Source organism: Lepidochelys kempii, chromosome 6, assembly GCF_965140265.1.
Source record: "Lepidochelys kempii isolate rLepKem1 chromosome 6, rLepKem1.hap2, whole genome shotgun sequence".
NCBI classification, from domain to species: Eukaryota; Metazoa; Chordata; order Testudines; family Cheloniidae; genus Lepidochelys; species Lepidochelys kempii.
The window spans coordinates 75,947,520-75,960,563 of NC_133261.1; the positions used below are offsets into that span (position 1 = coordinate 75,947,520).

The 13,044-nt window shown below is 41.6% G+C and overlaps 1 protein-coding gene across 16 annotated transcripts in view; it reads right to left on the reverse strand.

The window, feature by feature from the left end:
• RYR3 (ryanodine receptor 3) overlaps positions 1-13,044 on the reverse strand; it is a 581,477-nt gene that overhangs the window by 28,978 nt on the left and 539,455 nt on the right. For 14 of the 16 annotated variants that reach the window (XR_012159473.1, XM_073348839.1, XM_073348831.1 and 11 more), the window contains 2 exons: positions 12,237-12,434; positions 11,079-11,209 (listed from right to left, as the gene is read on the reverse strand). Coding sequence is in view for 14 of the 16 variants with exons in the window: in XM_073348839.1 (XP_073204940.1) it covers positions 11,079-11,209; positions 12,237-12,434 (329 nt within the window). In the remaining 2 variants the exon portion in view is untranslated. Of the gene's footprint in view, positions 1-877; positions 1,073-11,078; positions 11,210-12,236; positions 12,435-13,044 lie in introns of those variants that run through there. The other 2 variants (XR_012159474.1, XM_073348837.1) reach the window with 2 other exon arrangements.

Here is a 13,044-nt window from a genome sequence, read left to right on the forward strand (position 1 = left end):
CCTTAATCTGATAGTAACTGAAATTAATAATCTGAAGGCTGTTCACTGACTATGTAAAAGGTTTTAGATCAAATCCTACTTGATAAGTCTCCCTCTCACACAAGTCACCATTACAGTTAACAGCAAGGTCTTGTCTGCACGGTTGGCAGTATGTTGTACGGCACATGTACATGCCCCAGTGCAAAGCATGTTGTGTCCACACTGTGATGTGTAGCTATATGGAGCACTGAAAGGCTCTGGCAGGCAGCAGGCAGTAGGGAAAGGTTCTGGTGATGGGGAACTGGTGGAGCCTTTCCCCGCTGCCTCCCCCTGCCAGAGCCTGCCCCCACAGCCACAATTTGTCACTCTGGCAAGGTTCTGGCAGCAGGGAGGCAGCAGGACACTACACTGCTAAAGAGAGCAGTGTAGATTTGTGAGGCACTGCTTGGGCTTGTAGAAAGCTGTGCAGGGTATATACCCTAAGGTTCTGGTGTGTCTTTACTCATCTAAGCAGTGCTTCACAGTCTATAGTGCTATTTAAACCCATGCTAGGAGGTGTGCAGTGTATGTACTCTACACATCACTGAAAGTGTAGACATAGTCTAACTGGCCTTGGTGGTAGTTTCAGTGAAGCCAAGATGCTCCCTCCAGCACAGCACTGACGTAATTTGGTAGGACAGTTTGGGCAAGCTTGCATTGGCACTATCATTGCTGTATTGTTTCTGTGAATGCATAATATATTTCAGTCTCTTAATGTATTTTATAGAGATGTAAATCTGGCATGCTTCAGGCACAACAGTAAACTTGGAAATGAGTTTTCTTTGTAAAATGAGATAGTAAGTAACCACCATCAGTGGTGTCTGTTTGACAAGGGCAAATTATCTGTGGCTTGTCAGAGCCAGTTCAGATTCTAGGTTCCTCCTTCTCACTCACTTACTGGCATGATGACCAATCACTATCCAGAAGTTCTCTCTCTGTTGGGTTTCCTCCTCTTGAATCTTCAGTTTGACTCCTTTGATCTGACAGAAATCTGTTAGCCTGATCTACCTTCCTAAGGAAGAAAGGCTTTTGTTGATGCCCTCATAGGATTAGCCTGTAGATGGGAATATAATTTACCTTTCTGTGATTTGACCTGAGCCAGTGCATATAATGATTTCGGTTTAGTAGCACCATATACAACACACCATAGGGCATGAGAATAAGACTTGGAACTGAACCAGAAGAAGGAGGGGATTGCCTAACCTTACAGCTACTCCCTCCTAAAGGAGAGTTGCTCATCTAAACTGTGCTCTCAGCTCTCTGAAGCCAAAGGATGGGTCTATACACACCTGCACATTTGGCCCATAGTGCCTAGTGAGAATGTAGGAAGCACCTTTGCAAACCTTGTCCACTACCACTTCCTTTCTCTGACCTAGTAAGTGGCACAGCTGAAGTGGAATCAGTTCTAAGTCTCACTGTACAAGAAATTAGGGCACCTGGACTTGAGGGCAATACTCCTGATGAAGGTCATGGCATAAGGGCAGAAGGATTCTTATCCCTTCCAAGAGCATCATCAGTTCCATATGTTAAGATAGCCTTGGCCAGGACAATCAGGATTAAAGGAATCCCATGATGAGTAGTTTTCTTTAGGACTCTCCATAGGAGTTGGAGGGGAGGAAACATGTAAGCCAATGAGAAGTTCCATGAAATGACAAATGCATCCTGCACTAGCATTGCTGGGTCCAGACAACCATTGCCAAAAAAGGAAGCACTTAGCATTGAATTTTGTTATGAACAGTTCTACAATGGAGATTCTCCACTTCTTATAGCTACTGGAAAACTGCTATGGACAACTCTCCTGGGAGACTCTCGATTAGTATAACTAGCATGCTGTACAGTTAAGGAGACCTGGCTCAATAAGATCCCTTATTTCATGGAAATCTTAAAAGTTCTTAAAGTTTTCCTCAAGAGTTTGAGGCTGACTCAGGGAGAGCCTCTTTTCCCTGTGCATGAACTGCATGAACTGTTCTGTCTGTCGCAGCCCCAGAGACCATCTCAGCCACTCCCTCACTCTGCAGCTGTTTGAGAGAGAGTCTCAGCTCCTGCAGGTTACCTTCCTTCCTCCCTATAGGAAGGCTGGGCAGGCTGGCTTTGTCTGACACAGGCCCAGAAATCCCTTCAGTTGCTGTCTCATTCTACTAAGTAGTGAACATTTTTCAGTGAAAGCAGAAAAAACATTTATGCCATCCATGGGAAAGCATTAATCCATGAGACATGGTTGAGGTGTTTCAATCCTCTTCCTTTTATTTTAGGCTTTTCTGATCAAGACCTAAATGGCAGCCACATGTAGCTGTGGAGGTTGCCTACCTGCATGTTGCTCTGAGTGAGGCAGGAGTGAAGCTGGAGAAGCAGAAGAGGGAGCCCTAAAGAGCAGGAAAATACTAGATGGTCATCACCCTGCCTGCCAAAGTGAGGGATGAAAAGAAACCTAGTGTTTGCGCTATTGTGGACTGAGCCTCAAAAATGATGTTTTTAAATACTTTGCACTCTTCTAGAACTGCACGTATGTTGTTGTTTCTCTCAGCTCTGCAAATCTATTAATCCACAGAAACAAATATCGTAAAGCTTATAATTTTAAAACACATATTAATTGCAAGAATTAGTACATTTCACATAGTAGTATTTTCCCTTGAAGATCAAAACACGGCAGCAGTACTGCCAATTCTGGGCTATAATACCCGTTACAGAAAATAATCAGAAAATAACACCACTTTGCTGTAGGGAACTGATGAATTCAACTCCTACACAAAACCGGTTTGTAACTGGAAAAAACAAAGTTAATTGTTTCACAAGTAGAACCTTAACTTGCAAACTGAATTCTATTGTTGCTAACATTTTCCTAGAATCATACATCAAAAATATGTTGCTTCTGTGTTTTAATAACCATATATTAATCAAAGCTGTCATCACAGAGTATTATTCAGCTTGTTGACTCTCGTTACATTTTCTAATGTGCAATTATCTACTGACAAAATGAAAGACCATTCTGGATGTAAGAAACAGATTGGCAGGATTCCAGAAGAATATTTTCAAGTAATTTTTTAATTCTAACTTTTTACCAATCTGTGTCATCACACTATATGGACCAAATTGAAATCAGTGGAAAACTCCTAGGATATGGCCTGAGGAAAATAAAGCATTAAAAGGCTGCTAATAATTCAGACATTATTCCTAAAATACTAAAAGAGTTTTGCCTTAGAGATGAGCTTCAGGAAATCATGCTTCTTGATGCAAGAGAACAAAACTAGCATACTTAACTTTTAATGAAAAAGCTAGTCATGTTGTTCAATGCAAAAGAAAAGAAGCATTTAAAGATAACTGAAGAAAATACATACTATGAAAAGACACCATACACTGGCAAATTTATGCACAAATAGAAGAATTCAACTACTGTAATAAGGAAATTCTTTATTAGGTCAACTCTGGCAGCTGCCATGGCATATTTGTTTAGCTACTACTAAGGTACACTGACACAGAATGTATCTTTTGGATGGGATATGTAACTTATGAACTTGGTCCGAGACTGGAAAATACTTTAGGTAGAGTAGGTTGCCAAAGTGTGTGTTAGGAGTTTAACACTTGAATCTGATAGGCCTACACTTCTATCTGGAAGCGTAAATTCCGGCTTGAGCAGACATACCTGCTCTAGCTCTGATCGACCTAATGTGCTAACTGTAGGGCTAGTCACTGTGGGCATATATCTAGTGTCTTGGCTGGGATTGGACTGGGGGAGCTAGCCCCTCCTGCTGCCGTGGCTGCACTCTATTTTTAGCATAATTGCTCTGATCGAGCTAGCACAGGTATATCTCCTCGAGTTGGGACGTACACCTCCAGCTTCAAGTGTAGATGTACTCTAAAGTTGGGAAAGCATTATCCCAGCCCAAAGATAGATAGGCAGCAAAGGCTGTAAGTTCAGAGTAGACAATAGTGGTAGCAGACCATCAGTTCCTAAAGAGAGCTGTGCTAAGTGTCTTATAACACAGGAGTCTAGTCACAGACAGATATTTGTTTATGACTGGATAAGGTAGCTTTTTTGACTTCTTCTCATTGACAAAATGTTGTTTCTTTCAGACATATTGGTAATTACTTTTGAAAGTCCGTTTTTTAAAATACTTATTTATACCTGTAAATATACAGCCAACAATTGTTTTAGACTTGTAAAGAATTGGGTACATTGTTGTTCTTCTCTAGCCTTATGCAACTGTCTTTAATCTACAATGCAATAACAGGGAAAGGAAGGAGATCTAACTGTATAGCTGGGCCACTCAAAAACATGCTATTAAAACCTCTTACAGAGGGAACTCAGAAAAATAGCCTCCAAGCTAAAGTTTGCTTGACAAGAAAAGTGTTAATTAGGTAGCAGTGATCCCAGTTTGGAAAGTTCTAAAATCCATCAAATTTCCTTGTCACATTGCCCTTTATATATGGAACCACAACATTCCAATCAATGTTCACTGAATGCCCTCTATCTCTTCTGTCAGAACACTCTACAACAGTTACTTACCTGTATGGCAACCGTTGTTCTTTGAGATGTGTTGTGCACTTATACATTCTACTGTAGGTATATGCGTGCCCATTGCACCTGGGTCTGAGACTTTTATCAGAAGTAGGCTTGTGTGCCCCTGCTATCTTTGTGCCTGGAGCCAAGGTATAAAGGTGTGGCTACCACCTCCCTCTCAGTTCCTTCACATTACCACAGAACTAATACCCAAAGTAGCGATGAAGGCATGAGGGCCGTGGAATTTATATGCGCGCAAGACATCTTGCAGAACAACAGTTGCTATATTGTAAGTAACTGTTTCCTCTCATTTGACTGTGCACATTCACATTCCATTGTAGGGTACTCACCAGCAGTAACCCTACAGGTGGTGAGATTTTGGATTACTTGAAGAGAGCCTGCAGCACTGACTTGCTGAAGCTGACATTGTCTCTGGACACTTGAGTAATAGCGTAGTGCATGGAAAAGGGATGTGCAGATGAACATGTTGCTGCCTCACAAATATCAACTACAGGTATGTTGCTCATGAAGACTCAGAAAGTGGAATTAGCTCTAGTGGAATGGGTGGAGGAGAGACTTTGCTTGGAAAGCCTGATACAGTCAGAAATCCAATGTGATATATAATGGGCTGTTACAGGTTGCCCTTTAATCCTATCAGCATAGGCTACAAAAAGACTGGGAGATGATCTGAAAGATTTCCAGGTACAATGCAAGAGGTCTCTAAACACCCAAGATACACTTTTTCTTTGGCCTTGGTAGAATGAGGTTTCAGCAAGAACACTGGGTGATGGATAATCTTATTGAGATAGAATGTGGAGACAACCTTAGTGTGTAGCCTACGAGAGATCTTGTCTTTGTGAAATACTGTGAGAAAGGAGGGTTAACCAGAAGTGCTGGAAGATCTCACACCCTCCTCACAAAGGTAGCTGTTACCAAAAATGCTATTTTCATTTACAACAATGGCAAGGATGTTGTTGCCAAAGGTTCAAAGGGGGGACCCATCAAATGGGAAAACACTCAATTCATGTCCCATGAAGATGAAGGACTGGACACAGGTGAGCATGAGTAAGTCCCTTTAAAAATCTGGATATGAAGGGACACAAAAAGATAGAATACACATCCACCAATGGATGGGTATTCTATCACAGAAATGATTGCTAAATGGACACTTATTGAACCGGGAAAATGATCTGAAGATTTCAGATGCAGCAGGTAGTTTAGTATGTGTCTAACCTCGGTGTTAATTGGTGATAACTCATGAGATTCAGTCCAGACTGAAAACCTTTTCCATTTTACTGCACAAATGACTTTGGGGGAATCCTTTCTGCTGATCTCCAAAATGGCCTGGACATCTTGGAAGCAGACTCTCTTCTTATTGCTCAACAAGAGATCATCCACACCATGAGTAGAGAGATTGTAGATTGGGGTGCAGTGATTTGCCTTGATTCTATGATAAGAGATCTTCAACCAGAGGTACAACTATGAGTGATCAAATGGAGAACTGATAGAGGTCTGTGTACAAAGACTGCCTTGGTCAGGCTGGTGCACAGAGTACGGGTAGTCCATGTTGCCTACCATGAATCAAAGAGACTTTCTGTGGCCATGATATATTTGCACGTGAAAGTAAGTATCCTGCAAATCAAGAGCAGCATATCAATCCAGAAGGGATAACAGACACAAGGGTGACATCATGAACTTGATTTTCTTGACAACTGTGTTCAGCTTTCTTAAGTACAGAACACAATGAAAAACACCTCTCTGGGCATCAGGAAGTAGTGGGAATAACAGCCTTTCCTCTGTGTCCACACCCTACACACTGTAATAATCTTTGTACAAAGTATGCCTCGTGATACTGTTTTGAGGTCTAATATTATAATTTGCTGGTCAATAGTATCTTGATAAAATGTGTGGCAACACTGTATGTGAAATTATAAGATTTCCCTATATAATGTAATTAACACACATTCCAAAACTACAGCAGAAGTTGTCGAAAAGGTCTGTCTCAAACCAAGTAATGTGTGCTCTGCCTAATTTGCATTTAAGCACTAAACGGTAGACAAAGAAACCTTGAACAAGAGAGGAAAAGCAGCAGGGAATATCCTTCTTTTTGTGTCCAGAATCTCAGCTGGAAATGTTTTCCAAGGGCGTGGGGAGGAGACAGACACTATAAAAAGAAGGTACCTTCCCCCCGCACCCCCCCCCACAACCCTCTCTCTCGTCCCCTCTCTGCCCATTGATTCACTGCACCAGATGGGACAAATGAAGTAGCCACTGAACTGGAGAAGGGATCCTGGCCTAAGAAGTTTGGTCAGTAAGACTGCTGAAAGCATGTGATGTGAAACTTTGCATTGAATTTAACATAGTTTGTTAAGTTAGGCAACAGTTGCATTTTATCTTTATTTTTCTTTTAACCATTTCTGATGTCTTTGCCTCATTACTTGTACTTACTTAAAATCTCTCTCTTTATAGTTAATTGTTTTATCTAATCCAGTTTGTTTAAATCAAGATGTGTGCATAACATTTCTATCAATAAAATGACAGACTTTATATAAGCTTGTATTGTCCAGGAGAGATCTGGGCAGGACATACATTTCTGGGGGTGTGTTGGAGTGTGTTGGGGTCACTCTGCAATATAACCCAGGCTGGTAAGAGCAAAGGTATGGCTGGCCTGGCTGAGGCACACACACAGACAGAGCAGTCCTGACTGGAGGCTACAGCAGCAAAGCATTGTAAAGGGCACCCCAGGTTAGAGGGCAGGCATGACACAGCTACTCATTATTCTGCATTGTGCCTTGGGTATGTCACAACTTCCTTTATTGCTCCCAGTTGTAAAAGAGACTGTATTTCTTGAAGCAAAACAGCCTCATGAGATGGGTCCCTGAAAAAGGATGGGAAAAGTGGGTTGGGGAAAAGGAGGGATATGAACTAGATGGCATATCCTCCTTTACTGTGCTGAGCACCCACTTGTCTGATGCACTGTAAAAGAGAGAGAGGCATGTCCCGAAGATGAAAAGAGATATTATTGGTGTACTTGGAAGCTACTGAAGTCCACTGAGAAGGGCATGCTGTGAAAGATACCAATGGTCAGCATCTAAGAGGCTTAGATCTCAGGCATTCTGAGGTCTCTTATGTTCTTTATCCTTTGGGGTAGCTTTAGGGTAAAATTGCCTTTAGCACTTGTTTGCCACCATGACACTAAAAAATCTGGAACTGGGTGGTTGGAGAAATAATCAAATTCCTTCTAGGGAACTTGGTATTCCATGACTTTCTGGCACCTTCATGACTTCTGCAGCTGCAGCAGCTTGTGCAGATGACCCCTGGGCCTCCCTGGAGTAGCTGGCCCCAGAGCCAGCTGCTGGGGCGTCCCCGGGGCCAGCTGCACCAGCCGCTGCTGGAACGGCCCCAGAGCCAGCTGCACTGCTGCTACTTGGGTGGCCCCAGAGCAGTGGTCCCGGAGCAGCAGCAGTCCTGGGGGCTGCCCTGGAGCAGCAGCAGTCCCGGGGGCCACCCCGGAGCAGCGGTCCATGGGGGCCTCGGAGCATTGGGTGGCCAGGGGCAGTCAGCCCCTGCTGCTGGATCAGGTGCAAGCTGTTGGACCCCCCAGAGGAGCTAAGATTTAGTCAGGGGTATTTATAGCAAAAGTCATAGACACGTCAGAGGCCATGAATTTTTGTTTATTGCCTGTGACCTGTCCAGTACTTTTACTAAAGATACCCATGACTAAATCTTAGCCTTAGTAATAGTTAGTGCAGAATGTCTTGTACAAGTTGCACTTGCACTCCTAGTGATGTGACCACCCTCCTCATGAAGTTGTGAACAACTTTAAAGTCTTCAGGAGGAGGTGAGAATGACTCTGGAGCTAATGAAGACCTAGACACTCCTGAAGCAGTCTGAGGCCCAGTAAGGCGAAGGTGGGTAGTCCGTCTCTATACTGCTCACGGTGGTGAACACCACACCCGGACATTCTTGCAAGAATAACACTATTGCGCTTCAGCACAGGTATCCTTATGTAAGAAGATCTGAAAGACCTGTCATGCTCCATGCCTGAAGAGGAGGAGATATATTTACCCTCAGTGACTGGGAAGTTGTTCCTTTAGGTGTTTGTGAAGGTGTTGGCACTGGCAACCTCTGGTGATGCCCTAGCATTACTAATGTCAAAGATGTATCCACTGGTGCTGATGGAAGTAGCTGAGGTGTATGGAAGGCAGAGAGATGAGTCACCATTGATGGTGCTGGCACTGCCTATGTTGTAGGCTGCATCAATGATGTAGATGAACCTTTTGTGCTGTGGTGATAAAAGATGCCGATGATGCTGACATGGTTGAAACTACTGTGAGTGGTGTTGGAAGATGCAGGAAAGGACAGTCAGGCAGGAGACACAATAGATCTTTTGCCATAAAGAATGATTGTGCTGTCAATGGTGTCGATCTCTCTGGTAGAGAAGAAGGCGCTAGTCTCGATGGCCCCACTGGAGCTAGAGTCAATAGTGTCACCTCAGATGGTGCTGGTGTCATTTGGTGTTTGTGATGAGACCTCAATTCAGCACCAGACTACTTTATTTTATTTTTTAAAATCTTTGTCCCTTTTTGTGAATGAATAATGAGATTTTGATGGTCTGTCAGTCTCAGAGGACAAAGACAGTTTCAAACGCTCCATGGAGGCCATGGGAGACGAAGATGAACAACTGTTTCTCACTCAGTATGGGCTTAGGAGCTGAGGCAGCTGGAGGTTTACTACTGATGAATGAGCTCTTCTTCCTCCTGTGGTTAGGATCGGGCACTGAAGAGAGACACATTGCCTTTTCAGGTAGACGTACCTTAAGGCAGAAGTCCCTTTCCTTTTTCATCTTCATCAGAAAGGAGGTACAAATGGGACATTCATCCCTCACATGTCCCTTGCCTAAACAGATTAGGCTATTTTGTGCCTATCACTTACAGGGATCACAGCCCTGCATGTGGCACCTTGTTAAATCCTGGCAATTTTTGCATACTGACCCCCAGCCTCGAAGGATCAGTAAACTATCTAACTATAACTATATGCAGAAAAGAGGATTTCTCTTTTTTACATGCTGGATAAGAGAAGAGAAACAAATCTCAAGAGTGAAGGGGAGTTCCAGCTATTGCCATGGGAGGTAAGAAGGAACTGAGAGGGATATGGCAGCCAGATCCCTTTATGCCGTCAGCTCCATGCATGAGGATAGTGAGGGTACATGTGCTGCTGACAAAAGTCATCAACTTGAGTGCATTGGGCCCACATACACCTACGGGGAATGTGTATGGAATAATCACTCAAAGGAGAACCAACTTATTCAGTGAATCATTCCAATTATAAACACTACAAACCACTCAATGCTTATTGTCTCTTGTATTTTACAGTTCTATAGCCTTTTGTGCCTTTAAGTCCTTTGGGAGCAGGGACTACGTTAGGCACAGCTTACTCATTGTACAGCAATGGCGTAACAGGGCATAAGTAATATGTAATTATAATGTACAATTTTCTACATGTTTTATTTGATGAAAAATTAAAACACACTGTAATGGTGTACCTATATATAGCACTGATGTATCAGTTTGCCACAGAACAGTACATCTGCATGAGATGGACCACTAGAGAACACACATGTAAAAATCTATTTGATTTGTGATGTACCCTAGGTGCACTGTCTATGAAAAGTGATTATCAGTAATGGCTCTATATCATTCTCTTCAGATTAAGCATTATTCTGTGTTCAATCTATTACACTGAAGAATAATCAGTTTGGTTGCATTAACATGCAAATGGTAATTTGAAATCTCAATATTTTTAAAAGTGCCTCATATCTATCCTTTCTAACCAATTCAACACCTTGAACAATGGCGGGGAAAGAAAACCCAAGTGACCTTCTGAACTGAGTGCTGCTCAACGTTATTACAGTTCTTTGTTTTTTTCCTCTCTCTTGCCTACATTTGTATAATTCATGCACAGAATAGCAAATAAGACTTCTATGGATCACTGTGTGAATCCTACACTCTTTATTTACAAACTGGACAGAAAAGTCAGATCTACTTAGATATTCTGATAATGCTTTTTTAGTCCAGGTTTACTTATCTTGTTATACACTAATTGTGTCTGATGAAGAGGGAAAAAGTACCAATTTATTATATGAATTAAAAAGGAAAGAAGAAGAATATAACAAAAAGAGAGGTGCAAAAGCCAAAAATTGTTTTCCCAAGTGATTCATTTGTAAAATTTCGTAGGGGAGAGGCTGAGAGGAGAGACTTACAAAAGACTTGAAGTTATAAATTAAGCATTGCTATAAATTTAGCCATTGACAAACCAAACCACAGAAAAATACAAAGAGGAAAGGAAAAATACATTCCCTGATATGGTATTTGCGATGTGAACAGATCTTTGGTAATATCAGACCTCAAAACAGTATCTGCTATAAAATCTTTGTTGGGATATCAGGAAAGATAACCAATTTTTTGTGTGGACTAGGTGGTATGAGTGTTATGAAGTTCCACTGCAAAATTTGGTGAGCTATACTATTTTTAGATTTTTTTAAACATCTTGTTTTACTTACGGAGTGTTTATGACCAGGCGATCCCATTGTCCTTTAATGTCATCCTCTGAGGGCTGTTCTGTAATGTACAGACCATCGAATTCCAACTTCCTGGCGATTTCCTTTTCGCGCTTAAATACAACCAGGGGAACCTTTGGAAAAGGGATATTTAAAATGTTTGCAATGGTTCACACATTTCTTAGAAACAATTAGGTCTCTCTACAGTGTAAAACCAACCCTCAGAACACTACCTAATTTCAAACCTTGGAACTGGGTACATTCTAAGAACAGGGTATTCTGGACAGTGGTGGGGTTTGGAGGGTTACTCAGCTCAGGGGAATAAAAAATGAGTTCTGATGTTGCTTTTTGTTGAGAATATTGTATTTAGGAGTGACCATAAAGGTGTCAGGGCTCTTGCAGCAGCATCTTCAGCCACTGAAAGTTGTTTATATAAAAGATAAATGTATTTATACTAAAAGTTAAATGAAACTGAACTTCTGGCAGAAAACAGAAATCAAAGCGAAGTCTAGATGCTGTACTTCACTGTCCTATCTACAAATCTTGGTGGAAAGCACCTGGTGCCAGAAAGTCTACTATGGGGTGGTTGCATTGGTGCAGTGTGCTTCCAAACTGCCCTGGAGAGCAAGCCAGCAATATCCCCAAAGTTGGTGATGCTCACTGGGGTGGGTGTGTGGTTTGGGTGGTCAAGAATGTATTGATTCAACACATGGCAGCCTCTGTTCAGACAACACTTGCCATCACGCAACAAAAACTCCGAGTAAGAGCAGATGGGGAGATACTAACATTTATTTTCCTTCAGGTTAATCCCTGCTAGAATAAAGAGAGAAGATGACTGCTTTTAACGTGATTGATTAGGCTTTAAACTCTGAATATTTTAAACTATATTATACTGTATTATGTTTTCCTCAGAGCAGTAAGATGCCTACCAGTTCTGTGGAAGCCATTCAGATATAAAGGTGATGGATGCTTAAAAGAGTCTGGACAAAAATAATCATCTTGATCTCAGCTCTGATATTCATTGTGTTACGCGGAGTGATTTTGGTATTTGTCTACATTCAATTGAAACTGAAGAGTTCAAAGTCTCAGAACAGTGACTTGGAGTTAGTTGTCTACCAAACATGATTAAGTAACTGGGTTTCAAACATACACACAACTCACCTTTAGACAATAGTATCCAATCACACAGACAAAGGAGATGATAGTATGAATAACTGCTAGAGCCCTGAGTGTTGGTGCCATGTAACCTGTACTCTCTTGTAAAACAAAAAACACCACTCCCTCTTCCTCTTCCTCTTCTTCAAATGAATTCCATAGATCAGAGTCTTCCTCTAACTCATCTAATGGTTCTTCTGTCACCTGGAATGGAGAAATACACACATACACACACAAAGCAACAGGAACAACTTAAGCTTTCTTCCATTCTCTTAGTCACAGGACAAATCTCTTTTTGCTCCCTATTTCTATTTTAATTTTTTTATGAAGATCATTTTGCACTTTACATGAGCACTGAGTCCTAAAGAGTGAAGTTCTTCATCCTCAGAACAAGACAGGCACAGATACAAGAAGAGTGCAGGCTTCCTACACTACCTCATCAATGTACCTCACACTTGACATAGAAGGAGCAATTCAGTGGTAGCTCAATTTACAAATCTCCCTGTTAGGGCATGCAATGGCAAAAATGAAAGCAAAATCAATGCAAAAGTAACACCAATGTTTTATTAAATAAACAATTAATGCAATGCTGAGATAGACTGGTATAACAAACTTCAGGGTTTGTTTTGGAATTTACATTATTTTTGACTACTAGTCTCAGAGAAAGGGGGCAAAAACTATGTTGTTGTCACCAATTTACTTGTGCACACATTTTTATTTCACAGTCTTCTTTAAAAAGTTTACAAGTCTTGCTATAGCAGTTGATTAGCATTTCACACTAATATCTGGCCAACAAGCTCCCAGTTGCTCTAAA